Source organism: Oncorhynchus nerka, linkage group LG28 (assembly GCF_034236695.1).
Source record: "Oncorhynchus nerka isolate Pitt River linkage group LG28, Oner_Uvic_2.0, whole genome shotgun sequence".
Taxonomy (NCBI): domain Eukaryota; kingdom Metazoa; phylum Chordata; class Actinopteri; order Salmoniformes; family Salmonidae; genus Oncorhynchus; species Oncorhynchus nerka.
In genome coordinates this window covers 69,022,257-69,045,488 of record NC_088423.1, presented here as the reverse complement: position 1 = coordinate 69,045,488, position 23,232 = coordinate 69,022,257, and the positions used below count along the sequence as shown (strand labels likewise).

Genomic DNA, 23,232 nt, shown 5'->3' with positions numbered 1-23,232 from the left:
TCTGTATGCCATGGGCTCTCCAACCCTGTTACTACAGCTACCCAGTACTCTGTATGCCATGGGCTCTCCAACCCTGTTACTACAGCTACCCAGTACTCTGTATGCCATGGGCTCTCCAACCCTGTTACTACAGCTACCCAGTACTCTGTATGCCATGGGCTCTCCAACCCTGTTACTACAGCTACCCAGTACTCTGTATGCCATGGGCTCTCCAACCCTGTTACTACAGCTACCCAGTACTCTGAATGCCATGGGCTCTCCAACCCTGTTACTACAGCTACCCAGTACTCTGTATGCCATGGGCTCTCCAACCCTGTTACTACAGCTACCCAGTCCTCTGAATGCCATGGGCTCTCCAACCCTGTTACTACAGCTACCCAGTGCTCTGTATGCCATGGGTTCTCCAACCCTGTTACTACAGCTACCCAGTACTCTGTATGCCATGGGCTCTCCAACCCTGTTACTACAGCTACCCAGTACTCTGAATGCCATGGGCTCTCCAACCCTGTTACTACAGCTACCCAGTACTCTGTATGCCATGGGCTCTCCAACCCTGTTACTACAGCTACCCAGTACTCTGAATGCCATGGGCTCTCCAACCCTGTTACTACAGCTACCCAGTACTCTGTATGCCATGGGCTCTCCAACCCTGTTACTACAGCTACCCAGTACTCTGAATGCCATGGGCTCTCCAACCCTGTTACTACAGCTACCCAGTACTCTGAATGCCATGGGCTCTTCAACCCTGTTACTACAGCTACCCAGTGCTTCATTTGGGAAACCTAGTGAAATCTGATCAGGAACATCGAGAGTAACATGTTCTCACACCGAAACCTATTTCATTAAACTGTTGACAGCCCCTCTCTCTGCGTGAAAGTAATGAAAGAGAGAGGAGGAGGTGGAAATGCATGGTGGTGAGATATGCTGTAGCTAAAGGTAATGTGTCAGCCTATTAATTTTAAAAAAGGCCCTATTTCTAGGCTATTCAAAATCAAATACAAATTCACTGAAATTGAAGGCTTAGCCGCCCTGCACAATCAATTTACCAACCGCATTGCATAGGCCTATAAGTTCTCTCCTAGACTCATGGATAGAATAGAGTGTATCATAAGGTAAACAGTCCATCCAGTGTGCATAATAATGCAGTCCACTCTCAAAGGTGATTTCTAGAAACGACAAATCATTCTTAAAACATTTTTTTTTTAGGGGGGTGGTGTTGGGCTCACAGGCCAATGCGTATGCATAAACTCGAATATGCATATTGGTGTTTTGAATGAATCATCACCTTACAAAGCGCTGCCCATTTAATTGTGTTAGGCTTTGAAACAACATCCACAATGACCATGTTTTTCATTCAGTTTCAACCTGTTGTTGAACTTCTTTCTTCAAATGTATCAATCACAGTGAGGTGAGTTTTAAAAGCACACACTGTTTGATGATGTGTTTGATGGGATTTTCTATATCATTTGCATTAATGTCAGAGTGGTTAGAGGGACAATAGAGCCCTGAGTACCAGGCCATTAGCGACCTGATGGTCTTTAGTGAGTTGGGTACTACTAATGCATGTCAAGAGTGCATAAGAGGAGATTACTGTGACTCAACGGTCACATGGCTCATGTGTGGCGGTAATACAGTCACCGGAACAGCCCTACACGCAGATTACAAAGAAGGTATGAAGGCTGGCTACATACATGTTCACATCTCATGCTACTGGGAACCACTTTCAGCTGCAAATAGCCAACAGTTCTACTGTACAATGTTGTTTTGTTCTATCATCCTAATTGTTTTACTGGCATTACGAAGCTCATATTCTCATATGTTGTTCTGTCTTTCAGCCATGACCCCCCTGAAAAGCTAAAGCCAATAGAACACAGGTAAGAATCTCATAATATGACATCATTACACATCCTTCATGTGTGTATGTGCGTGTCCGTGTGGGTGCGTTTGTGTGTGTCATGTCATGTCATGTTGTCTTCGCATTTCATTTTCAGGAGGCAGTAAGTGCTCTCGAGGCCCCAAGGTCTGCAGAGGCTGTGTGTAACTGCTTCTGTAATGAGCCTCAGGCTGCATTAATTCTGTGAAGGACAATCAGGAATTTGGGAATGTATTGGGTCATTGGTTGCTATGACAAATGTATTTCTGTGCAATGTCATTAGAAGTGGGTTTTGAATATTCCAGCTCCTTCCTAACCCACCTTAAAGCCCAATTATTGTTAAAGGCCCAGTGCCGTCAAACACATGATTTTCCTCAATTACAGCATGTTATGATTTGATATTGAGATTTAAAAAACGGCCGCATTAGACCTTTAATCATTGGAGCGATGACTCATTAAGCTGCCAGCACCAGGTGTGTTTGTGTGTCTCTGTGGGAGACGGGAGTGACACAAGAATACAGGAGGTTAAAAAAAGACAGGCTGGTTGTAAAGTGAGAAGCATCAACTTTCTCTCGTTCTCTCTCTCTCTCTCCCAGCCTGACAGACACGTAGGTGTTGATAATAGTCTTCGTCACCTCAACAAGTCACTCTATTTATAATCTGTTTCTTACAGTGTATTTGTTCCCTTTAGTGGATTTGACTATGCCAATCTTTTGCTCACGGCATTTATTTAACATGTAAAAAAAAAAAGAGAGAGGACTTTGACTGCATAAATCATTTAGAGGGAGGATGCTTGTCGGCTCAGCCCACCGACCTACAGTACACTACCTTCAGGGTCGAGGAGTAACTGATGAGTACATGTAATCAGTTACATGTAATCTAATTACTTTTTAAAAAAACTCTAAACAGTAATCAGATTACAGATACTTTTGAAAAACTAGATAATTATTTATTGGATTCTGTTAAAATCCAGAAAGGATGTTTGCAAGAAAAAAAGGAAAAAAATCATTACGACGCCTTTCTGTTTTATGACATTCAATCCAGCATTGAGAAAATACGCAAGTTTACGTTCTCTCTGACCACAAGTCAGAGACCACTATGAGGACACAAAAAAATGCATTTGATGGTGTCACGATCGTTGAAATGACCAGACCAAGGCGCAGCGTGCATAGAGTTCCACATGTTTATTAAAATGAAACTCACCAGCAAAAACAATAAACAGCAAACGAGACGTAACGACTGGAGTGCTCACAGGCACTACACAAAAACAAGATCCCACAAACTAAAGGTGCAGAAAAGGCTGCCTAAGTATGATCCCCAATCAGAGACAACGATAGACAGCTGCCTCTGATTGGGAACCATACCCGGCCAACAAAGAAATAGAAAAACTAGAATGCCCACCCAAATCACACACAGACGTAACCAAATAGACAAATAAATAGGCTCTCTAAGGTCAGGGCATGACAGAAGGATCCTGTTTGCCTTCTTGTAATGGATCTGGGGGAAGTAATCCAACAGTAACTGAAAGTAATCAGATTATACTACTGAGTTTGGGTAATCCAATATGTACTTTACTGATTACCGTTTTGGACAGGTAAATAGTAACTGTAACGGATTATATTTAGAAAGTAACCTACCAAACCCTGCCTGCCATGTAGCCATACACACTCCTCAAAAAGCAAGCCACTAAATAGCTAGCTATCTAACTATTGGAGAAATATCTCTGACGTTCAGTCTCTAGTATTCAGCTTGCTATCTGAAGAGGATGTACAGTATGGTTGCCAACCATGCAGCTGTGTAACGACACTGTCTAGAGAGACTTATGGAGTGTCTGGATGGTGTGGTGTGGTGTGTTCCCTCTCCCAGAACAGAACAGCCCAGTGCAGTATACTCTCTGTCTATCTATCTATCTATCTATCTGTCTGTCTGCCTGTCTCTCTGTAGTGAGGGTCAGGTGGACCATGCACAGACAGCAGCAGTAATGCAGTGGCAGACTGTGAGGCCTCATCCATCACCCAGTGACTGGAGCCTGGTTTCTGTGGCCCCTGGTCTGCTGCCTGTCTTTAGAGAGGGATGGGCTGGCCCATCGGCTGGCCAAGCATTGGGAGGCTGTGTCAGGCTCCACCTCACTCCCCTGGTCCTACCCTTCCTGCCTAGGCCTGGGAGAAAGGACTGCCCGGGCCAGGAAGCCCAGGTTGGGAACTGTGTTGTGGCTCTTTTAGGAAAGCTTCACTAGCTGACACAGGGAGGTTAAAGCCGTGAAGGCCAAGCACATTTTTGTCATCACAGCTTTTTCTGTGAAATCTATATTTTCCTCTTTCATTATGACGAGCATGTTTGATATTGCTCGTGGATATTTTTAGAGGCGTTTCAGAAGCTTTCCATCAATTTTGACCTGACTAAGATTGAACCTGTCACATTAAAGGAAGCAATGAATGCAGTGTGAGAGCTTCCTCTTTATTTTCCTTCCATCCATAAAATAGCTGGATTTCATAGGGCAGATTTAGGGGTTCAAGACATGGATCTGTTAATAAGACGATGGGGTAGTTTCCCTATAATTATATTCATCACATTTGGAGAATAATCACGAGGGCCAGCTGGAGTGAAGGAGCTGACACTGCATTTCACCACCACACTTTGTCAACTCACTCATATTATGTTACTATGCAAATTATACAGATGTTTCTCTTGCTGTAATAACACAAAGCAAAGTTATTTGGTGTCAAGACAGTGATATCAATATCTTTATTGTGTGTCTATATACAGTCACAGTATGTTTTTATTATACAGTGATTGGATCAAGCCATAAAAATATAATTAGCTGAGAGGGTCAACCATGATGATAGAGGGTGGAGGAACTCATTTCCTCTAACTACCCCAAATAAAGTAGAGGCACCAAGAGTCACTGTCTGAGTCCAAAATGGCACCCTGTTTCCTATAGAATCCTATAAGCCCTGCACAAAAGTAGTGCACTATATAGGGGATAGGGTGCCATTTGAGCCACTGGCTGTGAGGTTATCTGACATTACTACGCCCTGACCTTCACATTCAGTCCTATCACTGTCGCAGGCCAATATCCTGTAAACCATATTCTCCTGCTGAATCACCACTGATCAATTATTTTAATATTTCTGTGGCCATTTTATCGATTACCTCATTTATGCAGAGTGCAGCATATCTTATTAAATAACGTAAGTTCAGTGCATCTGATTATCTTGTTTTAGTGTCATGGGACATTTTGTTTTCATAAAACCTTTAACCTTCTTGATATATCTGTTTATATGCGATTCATTATTATTTTATATTCTTATGTTTCATACAACAACTGCAGGCCACTGGGTATGGAATTCACTCACCTTGCGTGTCCATACTGTGTTCACACCCAGAGCTGTTGCCATGGTTAATAATTAGCCATAGTGAGTGCTCCCTGAAACATTGAACAATGGTGAAGCATCTCCTGTAATCCCTCACAGAGGACTGTGTGTCCTTGAGGGAAGTGTCATTCATAGTGGAGGACTCTCACCTTGTCTGCTAGTCGGCTTTTACCTGAAAGGCTAATAGACAGCCCGATTGCGTTTGTTATCGGCTATAGCATGGTGAGATATTGTGTCAAACGTACACGTTTACACTGCGGATGATGATCCACGTTAATCAGGAGGACATATTACTCCAAATGAGTCATGTAAAGAGAACCTCAGAAATCCCTTTGTACTGGGAGCTGCAGCACACATGCCCTGATATTAGATCTGCCAATGGAAAGAGGATGTATTGTCAAGGCCAGACACAAAGAGAATAAAGGAAATCCTGTGTGAATGTGAGAGAGGAGAGGCAGAGAGACAGATATGGCCTAGTCATCCAGCAACAGCCAGTACCACAAATGAATTCCAATGAGAGAGTAGATATTAATACGTCTAGTAGGACAGGCCCTATAGGTACAATTAGCTCTAGATAATGGCCCTCTCCACCCTCTTTTCTACTAGAGCTCTAAAATATTGATTTTAATTTCCCCCTGTATATCCACTTAAACTCTGGACTGTCATTCTAAGAATCTATCTCATTGTTATGTTTTACAGTGTTGGCCGAAGGGCTTATTCTGTCTCTGTCCTGTTTTAGGGAGCAGAGACGACACATCACTTTGAGGAGCCGCACTCTTCTCTTTTTTTTATAAGAATGAGGAAGAGATAACTAGGAGAAGAAATAAAGTGAGATATAAAAATGGGAAATGGTTCCTAGAGCATTTAAGGTATAGCTGCCGTGCCGTGGCTCGTCGTTGAGAGAGAGAGAGAGACACCGAGAGCAAGAGAGCTGGTGTGAGGTGAGGAATAAGCTTCGCCTGGCGTGTCGGTGGGACCTTTGGGTGCGTCCGGGGAGAGGGCAGGCGCCAGGCGGCGATGCGGCTCCTCAGGTCACTGTTGTGTCAGCGCCGCGGCGAGGCTCGTCTGATGTTGATGATGTCAGACAGGACACTTACGCTGGGCTAGAGCTCTCCCGGGAGGTGTTGGCTATGTGCATTATTTAGCTTATTGTCTCAGCCATTTATCAGGATAATGAGTCTGCAACCCTATAATACTGTACTGTACAGAAGCACCAGCTACTGGATGATGAGGGAAAGCCAATAAAGAGATGTTCAAAAAAACTGCATCATATTGATATTGGAGGATGGTCTAGGATGGATAGTTGTGCTGCTCAGAATATCACTGACTGCATAGTATTTTGTAGCTTTGCTTGGAGAGGTTTGGAGCAGAGCCATATGCATCAGAATAGTGCAGAGAAAAATCAAATATAAGGACCAAAGTTGCTGGCTGCACTCTTTGTTGTTTTTTACCTTAATAACGATTTTCATGACAAGGAACTCGTAATATCAGTGTGCAGTGGCAGGCAGCGGGAGTGTGGGGACTGAATCACTGATCAATGACAGCTAATGAACACGGCAGGAGTTCTGCTCTGTTTGCCTCTCGACAGAGAGCCCCGCTCCTCTGAGAGATATTTTTCTTCTATTTTGCACCCCCCAAAAAATACAGGAGGCTTCATTGAAACCAACTGCCTCTGGGCTCAATTAACTAGCATAGATTACTCATAATCCAGATGAGAGCCTCGTTATGTAATACACAGCATGGAGACCACCCACCGTCCCTCCACCCTCCCTACAACCCACTGCCTTGGGGCCCCGTGACAGTGCATTGCGGTGGGCTGCGGTATGCATGCAGAGGTACATATATACATCACATATGGAGTGTCTCAGGTGATCTGTGGATCCTGAAGGCTGTTTATCACTCCATCATGGTGACATAGTACTGAGTCGTGTGCAGTCAAAACAACACAGAGCTCTGGTGTCACCTGGCTGTCAGCAACAGTTAATATACCTGGCTCAGGGTCTTTGGTCGCTGCTGTCCTGATGCCCCTGGCCTGGCATGACTGTCCAACCCCCCTGCATTACATGGATGGAGAGACCTCCTCCAGAGCATTCATCATGTCCTCCATCACCCCCACCGGGGCAGAGGGCCGGGAGCCTGGTGCCTGCACTGTTGTCTCTTCTCTCATTGGCCACATGAGTTGTCCAACTGGGGTTGGGACTTTCATGGAGGCCTCCACTGGCATACAGTACACAGTAGCACACACCTTCAGACTTGTTTACACCTTTTACAAATGTCATCTCAAATATGAGCTGGTATAATTGTGTTGAAACACTGTTCTTTTAAATTGGCTAAATGAATTACATACTGCTAAACTATTGTCAGAAGAAGGAAAGGTGTGTGAACATCAAGAGAATTACAGAAGGCAGAAATGTAAATACAGAGTAGTTAGCATACCCAAATGGGAATAGGCACAAATATGCTGGATTTGCAGACGGTAAGGCTGCGTTTACACAAAATACTACACAGTCAGCCCAATCACATCAGATCTTTTCACATCAGATCTTTTTCAGAGCTGATCTGATTGGTCAAAATACCAATTAGTGAAAAAAGATCAGAATGGGGTTGCCTGTGTAAATGCAGCCTAAGATGTCTTTTTAGGTGAGTCAGTGTTATAAATCTCAGGGAGAAAATACATGGCTCCAAATGGAAGGCGTCGGGGCTGAAAGATGCGTATCACTGTGTTGACAAACTGGGCTTAGTGCCTCAATGCTGTAGAACAATATTTCATAATGAGAAACTATTCTAGAACTGAGGACTAACGATTTACAAGAAATCAGGGGCTTAACATTTTTTGCCATTTAAAGCCCTCAGAATTCCAGTTCTAGAAGGTTTCAAAAGGATCACCTTCCTCAACCTAGACACTGTGACTGTTTAAATGAATGAGCTCTCATGAATTCTGTCACTCAGCCACAGTGATGACAGTGCAATTAATGATTATTCGACCCGACACAGGCTTAAATCAACTTCCTGTCATGGAAATCATAATACAATCTCTGTCTTTCCGTTGGCGGAAATATCTGGATTGACCTGTGTTAATTAAAGATAAAATCCTTGGTGAGGGCGATAGACGTGTCTGTCAGAGAGTGTGCTGCTGTCTCTGTCTGTATCTGTGCAGTGATGTGGATGACATATTAGATGAGAGGGAGCAGAGTGACCAGACAGCAGCAGCCCTGCAGCTGCAGAACAGTATAGTAGCCTCAAAAATTCACTAACATTGATTTGCCACCAAGTACTAGCTGCACTGGATCCAAGTTTCACTATATACTACATTTTTAACGAAGGAACATGTTTTGAAAACCTTTTAATTACACTACAGCAATGAGAGCAGACCATTCAATTACATGGATGGAGAGAAAATGTGGAACATAAAATGGGGTCACATTTAATTGTAGAGCTCCTAGTTAGTCCCCAGAACACACCGACAGGTCCACTCAGCAGCCATCAGTCCACTGAGTGGGAATGGGATGATGACATGAAAGTGACCTCATTACTCCACTACAGACCAAATCAATAAATCATAACAGCCCATGGTCCCGTCTGATGTCATCACAGACGCACAGCTTGATATTCATCATACAGATGATGATTATAACGCTGAGGAAGAAGGGGGTGAATGGTTTGTATGCTGCTTTGCCAGGCGGCCAAGTTTCCCAGTGTAAACACAGAGCGATCTGCAACTCTTTTCTTTTCTCCCTCTCCTCTCTCTTCTTCTGACTCTGAATCACTCCGCCTTTGGGGCTTTCCACAGGAGTCTCTTCAAACAAGGCTTTGTACTGGAGTGGAGAATCAAGATTAATGCACTTCCACAGCTCTGTGCTGCTCTAGGGGAAAGAAGCCTGATAATTAACACCAGGGGGGCTTGGAGGAAATTGGAGGGGGGAAATCACACCACATAATAAAAATATGGGGAAAGGTACATATGACATTTATTTGGCGTGTGTGTGATGTATGACGCTGCATTGAGGTGACAGTCACTGAATCTGTGACTGTGACGTCTCAGAGGGTATGACGGAAAGGTTTTCTCCGAGTACTATTTATCATTGTCATGTCTGTAATAATTCATCATGGTGTGCTTGCCACCAGCAGTGTTACAATGCATATACCACATGCATTTAGACAAATGAGACAAATGAAGTGTTGAATAAATGAAGTAGATAAGACCTAGGTAGAGCATCTTTATAAGGACTCTGTGTATTTCATAATGCCTTATGGGAAACCTGTCCTACCTTGTCAGGTTTAAGTTCTCTCCAAAGCTGCATATTGACTTCTGGAAATGTCTGTGTTGATGTCAGCATCCCCCACATGGAGTTGTTCTCTGATAATGACTCAGATTGTTGTCATTTACATCAATGTCTGAAAACAGTGTGCCCGTGGCTCCCTGTACAGGGTTCTCCAAATATATAAATAAGTGGTGGAAGGTTACCAAGGAAGAGAATGAAATATGGCACTTCCATTTCAATGCAAATGAGGGCTGAAATGCGTGCCGTGTGGATTTACAGTGGTTCATTAGAATGAACCCGGCACTCTGCTGCTTTCAAGAAACAGTCTCCTATAGCCTGAGTAAATTAGTGTGCAATCCCCTGCACTGGCTGTAAATGAAACTGTCCGTCAGCATGCAGCGTCTCAACCTGCTAAGAAGAAGTGGGATAGGATGGTTCTGTCCTCCTGATGTCTGTCTGCTGGAGCTCTTGGATAGAGCGAAGTTTGGATCGTCTGTGTTAAATTCCCAGTCTATTCAGTCAGGAGTCTGACGTGAAGATATGAGGTTTTTTTAGTGTATGTGTGTGTCGCATATACAGTTGAAGTCGGAAGTTTACATACACTTAGGTGGGAGTCATTAAAACTAATTTCTTGTTAACAAACTATAGTTTTAGCAAGTCGGTAAGGACATCTACTTTGTGCATGACACAAGTCATTTTTCCAACAATTGTTTACAGACAGATTACTTCACTTAAAATTCATTGTATCACAATTCCAGTGGGTCAGAAGTTTACATACACTAAGTTGACTGTGACGTTAAACAGCTTGGAAAATTCCAGAAAATGATGTCATGGCTTCAGAAGCTTCTGATAGGCTAATTGACATCATTTGAGTCAATTGGAGGTGTACATGTGGATGTATTTCAAGGCCTACCTTCAAACTCAGTGCCTCTTTGCTTGACATCATGGGAAAATCAAAAGAAATCAGCCAAGACCTCAGAAAAAAAATTGTAGACCTTCACAAGTCTGGTTCATCCTTGGGAGCAATTTCCAAACACCTGAAGGTACCATTTTCATCTGTACAAACAATAGTACGCAAGTATAAACACCATGGGACCACGCAACTGTCATTCAGCTCAGGGAGGAGACGCGCTCTGTCTCCTAGAGATGAACGTACTTTGGTGTGAAAAGTGCAAATCAATCCCAGAACAACAGCAAAGGACCTTGTGAAGATGCTGGAGGAAACGGGTACAAAAGTATCTATATTCATATAGAAAGTTTGTGGGCAGAACTGAAAAAGCTTGTGCGAGCAAGGAGGCATAGAAACCTGACTCAGTTACATCAGCTCTGTTAGGAGGAATGGGCCAAAATTCACCCAACTTATTGTGGGAAGCTTGTGGAAGGCTACTCGAAATGTTTGACCCATGTTAAACAATTTAAAGACAATGCTACCAAATACTAAATGATTGCATGTAAACTTCTGACCCAGTGGGAATGTGATGAAAGAAATAAAAGCTGAAATAAATAATTCTCTCTACTATTATTCTGACATTTCACATTCTTAAAATAAAGTAGTAATCCTAACTGACCTAAGATGGGGAATTGTTACTAGGATAAAATGTCAAGAATTGTGAAAAACTGAGTTTAAATGTATCTGGCTAAGGTATATGTAAACTTCTGACTTCAACTGTACAGCCAAACAATCTCTATAGCCTTTGGTAAAGGTCTGGGGTGGTGTTTCATTTCTGAAATTCATTTCAGGACGCTGCTGTCCTGGACTTAATTAGAATGACCCCCTGTTTGAACACACACATCATGCATTTCCAAATTGGGAATATCCAAAAGTAGATTTGAATCCGATGAGAGCATGCAGGTGTGAAAATATTGTGTTGTGTTCATTTGTTTGATGGATTAGGAGGCAAGCTGCACTGCCCTCTGAGAGGAGGCAAGGAAAGTGGGAACTGGAGTTAGTTTTCAAATGGAGGGCTGCTGTTTGATCCATATGGATATCCAGAGCCACCGAGTTTACAGAGACCTCTAGGAAACTGGCAGGACTCCGTCTGACTTCTTTTGACTTATATAATTCATCAAGTCGTCTCTGTTGGTTTATTTACAGTTTCTCCGCTTTCTAGAGATACAGTTGAAGCCGGAAGTTTCCATACACTTAGGTTGGAGTCATTAAAACTCGTCTTTCAACCACTCCACACATGTATTGTTAACAAACTATAGTTTTGGCAAGTCGGTTAGGACATCTACTTTGTGCATGACACAAGTCATTTTTCCAACAATTCTTTACAGACAGATTATTTCACTTATAATTCACTGTATCACAATTCCAGTGGATCAGAAGTTTACATACACTAAGTTGACTGTGCTTTTAAACAGCTAGGAAAGTTCCAGAAAATTATGTCATGGCTTTCGAAGCTTCTGATAGGCTAATTGACGTCGTTTGAGTCAATTGGAAGTGTACCAGTGGATGTATTTCAAGGCCTATCTTCAAACACAGTGCCTCTTTGCTTGACACAATGGGAAAATCAAAAGAAATCAGACAAGACCTCAGGGGAAAAAATGGTAGACCTCCACAAGTCTGGTTCATCCTTGGGAGCAATTTCCAAATGCCTGAAGGTACGACGTTCATCTGTACAGACAATAGTATGCAAGTGTAAACACCATGGGACCACGCAGCCGTCATACCGCTCAGGAAGAAGACTCATTCTGTCTCTGTCTGACTTCCGGGTTGGAGCCGAGCGGTCGCATCTGCACTCGGTCCGCAGGTAGTATTACATTTCATTACATTTCATTATAGTACAACGGTTTGATTTGTCTAATCTTAGCAATTTCTTCTTAGCTAGCTACATAGCCGTCTTTGTATCATAGATAATTGCGTAATTATCGTATTTCGTCGTCCTAACGCAGTCTACGCTGCTATCTGCCCTGCAGCTAGCCAGCTAGCTAACGTCCACCGTCTACCGATTAGCAGCACAACTATTACACTCAACTGAACGACTTGATTAGTGTAGTGTTAGCTAGCTACATAGTTGTCTTTGCTGTCTTCGTATCCAAGATAATTGTGTAGTTTAGAGTGTGTAGTTTTAGAGTGATTATCTTAATTTACCGAGGTTAGCTAGCCAGCTATTTGTCGTCCTTAACGTAGGAGACACTGCTAGCTAGCCAACAGCTAGCCAACGTCTACCGAACAGAACTTCCGCACTCAACAATCCGGTCGCATTTCGCTTCGCTCCACAGGTAGTATCACATTTTTCATTTCATTTCATTACAGTACAACGGCTTGATTTGTTTGATCGTAGCTAGCTACATAGCTAGCTACATAGCCGTCTTTGTATCAAAGATAATTGTGTAGTCTAGAGCGATTTCCTAGGTTAGCTAGCCAGCTATTGTCGTTCTTTTAACGCAACGTAACGTAATCAACACTGCTAGCTAGCCCCGAATAGCAGCACAGTAGAAACTATTACACTCAACGGAACGACTTGATTAGTGTAGTGTCAACAACGCAGCCACTGCCAGCTAGCCTACATAGTCAACAACGCAGCCTCTGCCAGCTAGCCTACTTCAGCAGTACTGTATCATTTTAATCATTTTAGTCAATAAGATTCTTGCTACGTAAGCTTAACTTTCTGAACACTCGAGACGTGTAGTCCACTTGTCATTCCAATCTCCTTTGCATTAGCGTAACCTCTTGTGTAGCCTGTCAACTATGTGTCTGTCTATCCCTGTTCTCTCCTCTCTGCACAGACCATACAAACGCTCCACACCGCGTGGCCGCGGCCACCCTAATCTGGTGGTCCCAGCGCGCACGACCCACGTGGAGTTCCAGGTCTCCGGTAGCCTCTGGAACTGCCGATCTGCGGCCAACAAGGCAGAGTTCATCTCAGCCTATGCCACTCTCCAGTCCCTCGACTTCTTGGCACTGACGGAAACATGGATCACCACAGACAACACTGCTACTCCTACTGCTCTCTCTTCGTCTGCCCACGTGTTCTCGCACACCCCGAGAGCTTCTGGTCAGCGGGGTGGTGGCACCGGGATCCTCATCTCTCCCAAGTGGTCATTCTCTCTTTCTCCCTTACCCATCTGTCTATCGCCTCCTTTGAATTCCATGCTGTCACAGTTACCAGCCCTTTCAAGCTTAACATCCTTATCATTTATCGCCCTCCAGGTTCCCTCGGAGAGTTCATCAATGAGCTTGATGCCTTGATAAGCTCCTTTCCTGAGGACGGCTCACCTCTCACAGTTCTGGGCGACTTTAACCTGCCCACGTCTACCTTTGACTCATTCCTCTCTGCCTCCTTCTTTCCACTCCTCTCCTCTTTTGACCTCACCCTCTCACCTTCCCCCTACTCACAAGGCAGGAAATACGCTCGACCTCATCTTTACTAGATGCTGTTCTTCCACTAACCTCATTGCAACTCCCTCCAAGTCTCCGACCACTACCTTGTATCCTTTTCCCTCTCGCTCTCATCCAACACTTCCCACACTGCCCCTACTCGGATGGTATCGCGCCGTCCCAACCTTCGCTCTCTCTCCCGCTACTCTCTCCTCTTCCATCCTATCATCTCTTCCCTCTGCTCAAACCTTCTCCAACCTATCTCCTGATTCTGCCTCCTCAACCCTCCTCTCCTCCCTTTCTGCATCCTTTGACTCTCTATGTCCCCTATCCTCCAGGCCGGCTCGGTCCTCCCCTCCCGCTCCGCGGCTCAACGACTCATTGCGAGCTCACAGAACAGGGCTCCGGGCAGCCGAGCGGAAATGGAGGAAAACTCGCCTCCCTGCGGACCTGGCATCCTTTCACACCCTCCTCTCTACATTTTCCTCTTCTCTCTCTGCTGCTAAAGCCACTTTCTACCACTCTAAATTCCAAGCATCTGCCTCTAACCCTAGGAAGCTCTTTGCCACCTTCTCCTCCCTCCTGAATCCTCCTCCCCCTCCCCCTCCTCCCTCTCTGCAGATGACTTCGTCAACCATTTTGAAAAGAAGGTCGACGACATCCGATCCTCGTTTGCTAAGTCAAACGACACCGCTGGTTCTGCTCACACTGCCCTACCCTCTGCTCTGACCTCTTTCTCCCCTCTCTCTCCAGATGAAATCTTGCGTCTTGTGACGGCCGGCCGCCCAACAACCTGCCCGCTTGACCCTATCCCCTCCTCTCTTCTCCAGACCATTTCCGGAGACCTTCTCCCTTACCTCACCTCGCTCATCAACTCATCCCTGACCGCTGGCTACGTCCCTTCCGTCTTCAAGAGAGCGAGAGTTGCACCCCTTCTGAAAAAACCTACACTCGATCCCTCCGATGTCAACAACTACAGACCAGTATCCCTTCTTTCTTTTCTCTCCAAAACTCTTGAACGTGCCGTCCTTGGCCAGCTCTCCCGCTATCTCTCTCAGAATGACCTTCTTGATCCAAATCAGTCAGGTTTCAAGACTAGTCATTCAACTGAGACTGCTCTTCTCTGTATCATGGAGGCGCTCCGCACTGCTAAAGCTAGCTCTCTCTCCTCTGCTCTCATCCTTCTAGACCTATCGGCTGCCTTCGATACTGTGAACCATCAGATCCTCCTCTCCACCCTCTCCGAGTTGGGCATCTCCAGGCGCGGCCCACGCTTGGATTGCGTCCTATCTGACAGGTCGCTCCTACCAGGTGGCATGGCGAGAATCCGTCTCCACACCACGTGCTCTCACCACTGGTGTCCCCCAGGGCTCTGTTCTAGGCCCTCTCCTATTCTCGCTATACACCAAGACACTTGGCTCTGTCATAACCTCACATGGTCTCTCCTATCATTGCTATGCAGACGACACACAATTAATCTTCTCCTTTCCCCCTTCTGATGACCAGGTGGCGAATCGCATCTCTGCATGTCTGGCAGACATATCAGTGTGGATGATGGATCACCACCTCAAGCTGAACCTCGGCAAGACGGAGCTGCTCTTCCTCCCGGGGAAGGACTGCCCGTTCCATGATCTCGCCATCACGGTTGACAACTCCATTGTGTCCTCCTCCCAGAGCGCTAAGATCCTGGACAACACCCTGTCGTTCTCAACTAACATCAAGGCGGTGGCCCGTTCCTGTAGGTTCATGCTCTACAACATCCGCAGAGTACGACCCTGCCTCACACAGGAAGCGGCGCAGGTCCTAATCCAGGCACTTGTCATCTCCCGTCTGGATTACTGCAACTCGCTGTTGGCTGGGCTCCCCGCCTGTGCCATTAAACCCCTACAACTCATCCAGAACGCCGCAGCCCGTCTGGTGTTCAACCTTCCCAAGTTCTCTCACGTCACCCCGCTCCTCCACTCTCTCCACTGGCTTCCAGTTGAAGCTCGCATCCGCTACAAGACCATGGTGCTTGCCTACGGAGCTGTGAGGGGAACGGCACCTCAGTACCTCCAGGCTCTGATCAGGCCCTACACCCAAACAAGGGCACTGCGTTCATCCACCTCTGGCCTGCTCGCCTCCCTACCACTGAGGAAGTACAGTTCCCGCTCAGCCCAGTCAAAACTGTTCGCTGCTCTGGCCCCCCAATGGTGGAACAAACTCCCTCACGACGCCAGGACAGCGGAGTCAATCACCACCTTCCGGAGACACCTGAAACCCCACCTCTTTAAGGAATACCTAGGATAGGATAAAGTAATCCCTCTCACCCCCCTTAAAAGATTTAGATGCACTACTGTTCCACTGGATGTCATAAGGTGAATGCACCAATTTGTAAGTCGCTCTGGATAAGAGCGTCTGCTAAATGCCTTAAATGTAAATGTAATGTCTCCTAGAGATGAACGTACTTTGGTGCAAAAAGTGCAAATCAATCCCAGAACAACAGCAAAGGACCTTGTGAAGATGCTGGAGGAAACAGGTACAAAAGTATCTATATCCATAGTCAAACGAGTCCTATATCGACATAACCTGAAATGCCGCTCAGCAAGGAAGAAGCCACTGCTCCAAAACCACTATAAAAAGCCAGACTATGGTTTGCAACTGCACATGGGGACAAAGATTGTACTTTTTGTTATGTTTGGAGGAAAAAGGGGAAGGCTTGCAAGCCGAAACACACCATTCCAACCGTGAAGCACGGGGGTGGCAGCATTATGTTGTGGGGGTGCTTTGCTGCAGGAGAGACTGGTGCACTTCACAATATATATGTCTTCATGAGGGGAAATGATGTGGATGTATTGAAGCAACATCTCAAGACATCAGTCAGGAAGTTATATCAAACTGGTCTTCCAAATGGACAAGGACCCCAAGCATACTTCCAAAGTTGTGGCAAAATGGCTTAAGGACAACAAAGTCAAGGTATTGGAGTGGCCATCACAAAGCCCTGACCTCAATCCTATAGAAAGTTTGTTGGCAGAACTGAAAAGATGTGTGCGAGAAAGGAGGCCTACAAACCTGACTCAGTTATACCAGCTCTGTCAGGAGTAATGGGCCAAAATTCATCCAAAAACTTTTGACCCACTGGGATTGTGATGAAAGAAATAAAAGCTGAAATAAATAATTCTCTACTATTATTCTGACATTTCACATTATTAAAATAAAGTGGTGATCCTAACTGACCTAAGACATGGAATTTCTACTAGGATTAAATGTCAAGAATTGTGAAGAACTGAGTTTAAATATATTTGGCTAAGGTATATGTAAACTTCCGACTTCAACTGTATCTCACGTGCCACAGATCCAATAAGGGAACAAGATGTAATGATTAAGAACTGATAGAGAGGTTTCCAAACAGTGGCAGCAGCCAAAGTGACCAAGACAGTATTCACCACACGCTTGAGAATATTGCATCTGCTGACGGTCTGCAATCTCAGTCCTTCGAGTCAGATCAGAATCAAACGGAGCTTTATAAGCATGACAGGTTTGGACAGGAAGTAGAGATGAAGCCTTTCTGGAACACAGAGCATGTAGGCTACTGCAAAATGTCATAATGCATAAAGTATTCCTCTACCTCAAACTTTGTGTTTTAATATATTTCCTTTCACGTGCATCTTTAAATTATTATTTTACTGAAAAATGTAAATATTATATTTCTTGTATATTTTCTTTTCAATTGGAAATCCAGAGCAGTAGGTTTCAGGTAGCTATGGGTGATGCACTATAATTACATATCTAACCTGAACCTCTACGGCAGGGGTCCCCAAACTTTTTCCTGTGAGGGCCACATAACTTTTCCCTTCTCTGATGGGGGGCCGGTGTCAGTTTGTAACAGAAAAAGTGTGACGATCGTAGGGGAGCTTAAAAAATTTATTGTTTTCCAGAAAGCCACACATAACCAAATAACCCTTTCCAGGTTCTTTACAGAAAAAAAGTCAGGAAACAAATAATAACACTATTAATGAAATAAATAATAACTAAATAACCCTCTCTGAGTTCTTCACAGAAAAAACAGGAAATAAATAATAACTAAATAACTCTCTCTGCGTTCTTCATAGAAAAAAAAGCCATGGAACATTAACTTTCTGTCGTGCCATGCACAATCTTAACAGATAAAAGTTCAGCTCAGTTGTCAGAGCAGAATCTCTCTGACACATATGAGCAGTCTCTTAAAGTTCTTGTGTTCCTTCCTTATAATCCTTTTGTAGGTTCCAGTAGGCTTGTAGACACCGCTGTTTGCAGCTCTCTCTCATCAACTTCCCTGTGAAAACCACAAAAGAAGCAGGTTGAGAAACTGAACTAAGTGATACAGCACCTACACAGCACAATACATTTCACTACCAGTATGGTTGTAAAGATGGATTTTATCCCAGTAGATTTTATTATGATTATATTTGTTTATGCTCAGAATGACTCATTCAAGTCAGAAAAGTGAGCTTACCTATGTATGTTCATCAGTGTGAACTGTGGGCCTGCATCTGGCTGGTGAGAAGTTGAATATCAGGTTCCATTCTAGTTACAGCCAGTCTCAAGCACTGATGCAAATGTTCATCTGTCAATCTTGATCTCATCAGGGTTTTCAGCAGTTTCATGCGAGAAAAGGTTTTCTCGCAGATATACGTGCTGCCAAAAACTGTGGACATTTTCATTGCGTGTTTTTTGATGTTTGGATATGTGTCGTTTGGGAGGCGGCATAGAAGTCAATGAGACTGTTGGGCTTGAATGCGTCTTTCAGAACATCACAGTTCATGTAACTCAGCCAACTCAAACTGATATGAAGGCTGGGCTTCATCAATGTCGGCAACAAAGGGGTTCTGAAAAAGACGGATTTCTTTTGCATGAACATGTAGTTCACTGAATCGCACACCGAACTCCGCCTTCAGCATTTCCAGTGCTTCCACGCACTTTTCAGCTGGGAACGGGACCGCTGGGTTCTCTGTCGACAGGTTTTGGGTAGCAGGAAGATGGACGAAGTTGCGCTTTTTCACTTGTTCCAAAAGCAGCGCTAATTTCACCTCAAATGCTTTTATGTGTGAATACATGTCGCAAATGAGTTTCCCCTCGCCTTGTAGCTGCAAGTTAAGGCTGTTAAGTATTTCTGTCACGTCTGTTAAAAATGCGAGGTGCCATTTCCATTCTGGGTCGATCAGCTCTTGGACCGTTTTGTCTTTTAAATGAAGAAATGCGTTAATTTCGGGTAGCAGCTCGTAAAAACGCCTCAAAACTCTGCCCCGGCTCAGCCATCGGACCTCTGTGTAGTACAGCACATCTCCATGCGTAAACTCCAGTTCAGACAGGAATTCTTGGAACTGCCTGTGTTTAAGTCCCTTTGCTCTGATGAAGTTTATGCACGACACCACAACCTTCATTACAGAATCCCACTTCAACACTTTGCAGCACAGTGCTTGCTGGTGAATTAGGCAGTGGACTCGTAGCGGGGCGGTGAGACCCCTTTTTTCCAACTCCCGGTTCATGCGTCCTATTAGACCGCGAGTTTCGCCCACCATGCTAGGAGCCCCGTCAGTCGTGATGCTAGCTAGCTTTGACCAGTCCAGGTCCAACTTCTCCATGGTTTGGCACACTTTGTCAAAAATATCCTCTCCCGTTGTAGGGTCTTTGAGACTTTGGAGGGCTGCCAGCTCCTCGCATATCTCAAAGTTTGCGCTAACTCCACGAATAAAAATGAGCAGTTGCGCTGTGTCTTGCACGTCCGTGCTCTCATCCAGTGCTAATGAAAAAAAGTCAAATTCTTTCGTCTTCTGCTGCAGCTGGGCATATACATTACTCCCGATTTCTTCAACGCGTCTGGTGATTGTACTCGCCGACAGACTTACGGCATTAAATGCATCTTTCTTCTCGGGACACACCTCCTCCGCGACAGCATCCATACATTTCTTAACAAACTCTCCGTCAGTGAAAGGCTTACCGCTTCTTGCTATCAGTTTAGCAACCCGAAAGCTGGCCCGAACGGATGCCTGGTTCAGCTGAGCTTGGCGTACAAATGTATTCTGCTGAGATAGTAGTCCACTTTTTAGCTTTGAGAGTTTGTCTGCTTGTATTTGGCCTTGCAAGCTATCGTACTTGTCTTTGTGACGGGATTCATAGTGTCGGCGAAGATTGTATTCTTTGAATACCGCCACCGTCTCTTGACAGATGAGACAAACAGCCTTTTCTTTGCATTGAACAAAAAAAAAATAGTTTGTCCACTGCAGGTTAAATACCCTGCATTCTGAATCAATTTTTCTCTTACCTAACCTTTTCGCCATTATTCCGTTCTCTCTTTGACAGGGCCGGGCCTAGGATTTTTTTTCTGGAGGCCAAATAGGAAAAAAATTCGATAGCGTCTCTGGTATTGTTCAGAGGGCCGGGCCAAATGTGCTGACGGGCCGTATCCGGCCCGCGGGCCGTAGTTTGGTGACCACTGCTCTACGGTTATACCCCGCTACATATTGCTTTTTAAAATCTTAAACTAGGAGAGCTTCATGTGTGACATTAAACCCTGTGTGTCTGAGTTAATTTTCCAACCAGTTTAATGATTCAGGGAGAGCAGTTTCATTTGCTGTGGTAGCATTAGCGGTTGTGTGGAGGGTTCTATTGGGACCGGAGTGGGCAGACTTCCTTAAAACTTTAGAAGAGGTAGCTGTCATATGGAAAACAGGTCAACTGGATAAAGACTGAGATGTTGCAGTCTAATCAAAAGGAACTAACTGTAATATTGTCCTGTTGGAATAAGAAAATGTCTCGGTAATGTTTTTTCTCCACAGCACAATTCCCCATAAGGTTTTGGTCGGACAACCTCCTTCTCTCTAACACAATCCTTTTTTCATTTCAGAAGTGAGGAGGCAGACGGTGAGACAGCGATGAGTCTGGTATTTAATCCCACTACACCTATCCGTCGACGGAGAGACTGGTTCCACTGTCTCTTACCCACACAGTGTCCAGGCCTTACTGAGCTGATGATGAGTCCATCATACCCATCCCTACAGGACCACTTCCTCCTGGGTTTCAAAAAGACATAAACCCATCATATCCTATTACAGCACTATGTATTTCCCTTCCCCTGCTACTCTTTCAGTTAACGAAGACTGCTGCAGTATATGAATACTGATGTGGAGTCGTATTCATTTCTATGCAATATGCTAGAGAGAAACTCCACTTGAACGCCATTGGATGTGACAGGCTCCCTGTGTATCGAGGTAGGAAGTTTGAGAGACCCAGGATCTCATTTCTAATAGGAAGTGAGCAGCTTAAGAGATGACCCAGCTGAGGCTGCCATCGGTGTCTCCGTAGCTGTCTGCCTGCCAGAGACGGAGTGTAGCTGTGTAGTTCTCCATTTACTCCTCGACTCACTAATTAATGGTTGCCCGTGGAGTAACTTGTACCTGTCAGTGTCTACCGCTCTCATATATTCAATAACTTGGAGGAATTGAAATTGAATGCCAGCTAAGCTCGAACAAACTGCAAATGGTGCATGGGATACACCCTGGTTCTCTCACTGACCTGACAGCAGCGTTATATGTAAGGTTTTTAATGAACATGGACTCTTCTCAGCTACTATTATCTGCCAAGGTGGAATGTTTTATGAATTCAAGATGGAGGCTGGAAGGGTGGGTGGGTGATGGTATAGGTTCTGTTACAGTATACAGGTACTCGAGTCCTTGTGCCAAGTCCTTGTGCCAAATGTCCATGTGCATATCAATGCCAAAGCTGTCCATAAAACAACCCAGTGCCGATTCGCATTAAAGAGACATGGTGAAAATGTTCCCGAGCGGTCACTGGTAATTATTGCGTCCATTCCCAGGGTCACTGCATGTGTGTTCATGGATAACAAGGTCCACTCTATTACACATATCTCCTTACCCATGGGATTAGCCACACTGCTCACAATTCATACCTCCACTGTTCCATTCGAGCTGATTTATCTCAGACGACACTCCTCTACATAATGAGGAAAACAAGAATAATGGTGAAAAGTAATACAAATCTTTCATTTACATGCAGATCTAGCCAGACGTGTTACATTTCCAGTTATGCTCTCACGTTCTTAGGGATTTGCAGATGCTTAGTCATCCCAAACATCTTAGTTGTTTTGAATAATGAATTTCCTCCAGGAGTATTTGTTACTGTCGTGTGTGAAATAAGTGGCTGCGGTTGGGTTGGTGTAAAAGACAGGCTGGCTTTCTCTGAGAAGCCACCCCACCTCAACCCACACCCCAAGCCCATCACTATTCCCTCTAAGCTGGATGAAGCTGTTGATCAAACCCAAGGCTGTGCTTCCAAATCCACATCTCTCTCTCGCTCTCTGTACAGTAGCCCTTGACCTTGCCATGTGTCCTCATGGCCCAGACACCCGCTTGAAATTAAATGACAGATTAGTGGCTTCGGCCCCTAGGATGGGTTTATTTGGTTGCCCCCTCTCCGTGTCACTCTCATTCTGGGAGTGACACGCAGGGAGGAAATGTCATGGGATTTAAGAAAGAAAATGTCAGCCTTTAAACAGTTTCTACTTCAAAATCTATACTATGTTGCCTGGCCTCCCTAAATTCAGGATGTCTGCAAGGAGTTCTAAATCTTACAGGTGAGGAATAGGGGGCGGATGGCATGTGGGGATTACTGTGCTAGAATGAGTAGCGAACAGGGGAAACTGAAACCAAACTCGTACATTTTTTAAAATATGTCATACAAACGTCTTCAGACTTCAATGTCTCTGTAGGTTTTCTCCCATCAATTCCATCAAGCTGAGATGGGAGCATGAACTCTTCACCAGACTCAATGACTGGTCCTGTCACTGACTGCTTCTTAAGACACTGTTGCTGCACCTTCAGATTGAAATCATCATTCTAGCGAGACAAGTGGACCAAACACTGAACCCTCATTCATTTGGAAGACTGTCACGCATAGCACAATGCTGTAATTTCAAATCACTTTCACTTCCACTCTGTAGATTTTGTGATTTTTGGCAATCAGAATGGCTTGTTAGCCCTATAAACGATCCACTTCCCTTCATATTGATGCAGATTCCCAGTCCTCAACTATATAACTCATCATGTCAGATTAGGGACTCTTTTCATTGGGAAGTAGGTTTCTTTGAATGTGCCAACAGAGAAGCTACCCCACAGGGCAAAAACTGGTTGAACCAATGCTGTTTCAAGCAAAATAATCAAAGTGATGACATTGTATCAACGTGGACAACTAATTTGATTAGCAAAGAGTCCTCCCATAACCCAATTTTTAACAGAAATAGAATGACATTGTGATTTTTTTGTTGTTGATTTCACATTGAATTCACATTAGTTAAACAACTCAACCAAATGTAAATCAATGCTAGACATTGAACTGACGTCTGTGCCCAGAGGGTCCTGTACT

General features: G+C 44.5%; 1 protein-coding gene across 3 annotated transcripts in view; it reads left to right on the top strand.

The window, feature by feature from the left end:
- Window positions 1-21,629, top strand: part of LOC115113605 (CD276 antigen-like) — an 86,929-nt gene extending 65,300 nt beyond the window's left edge. Inside the window, exons 7-8 of one of the 3 annotated variants that reach the window (XM_029641421.2) lie at window positions 1,836-1,874; window positions 20,702-21,629. In XM_029641421.2, the coding sequence (XP_029497281.1) occupies window positions 1,836-1,858 (23 nt within the window). In that variant the 3' untranslated portion in view covers window positions 1,859-1,874; window positions 20,702-21,629. Of the gene's footprint in view, window positions 1-1,835; window positions 1,875-5,986; window positions 6,006-20,698 lie in introns of those variants that run through there. The other 2 variants (XM_029641420.2, XM_065013049.1) reach the window with 2 other exon arrangements.
- The last annotated feature ends 1,603 nt before the right edge of the window (window positions 21,630-23,232 follow it).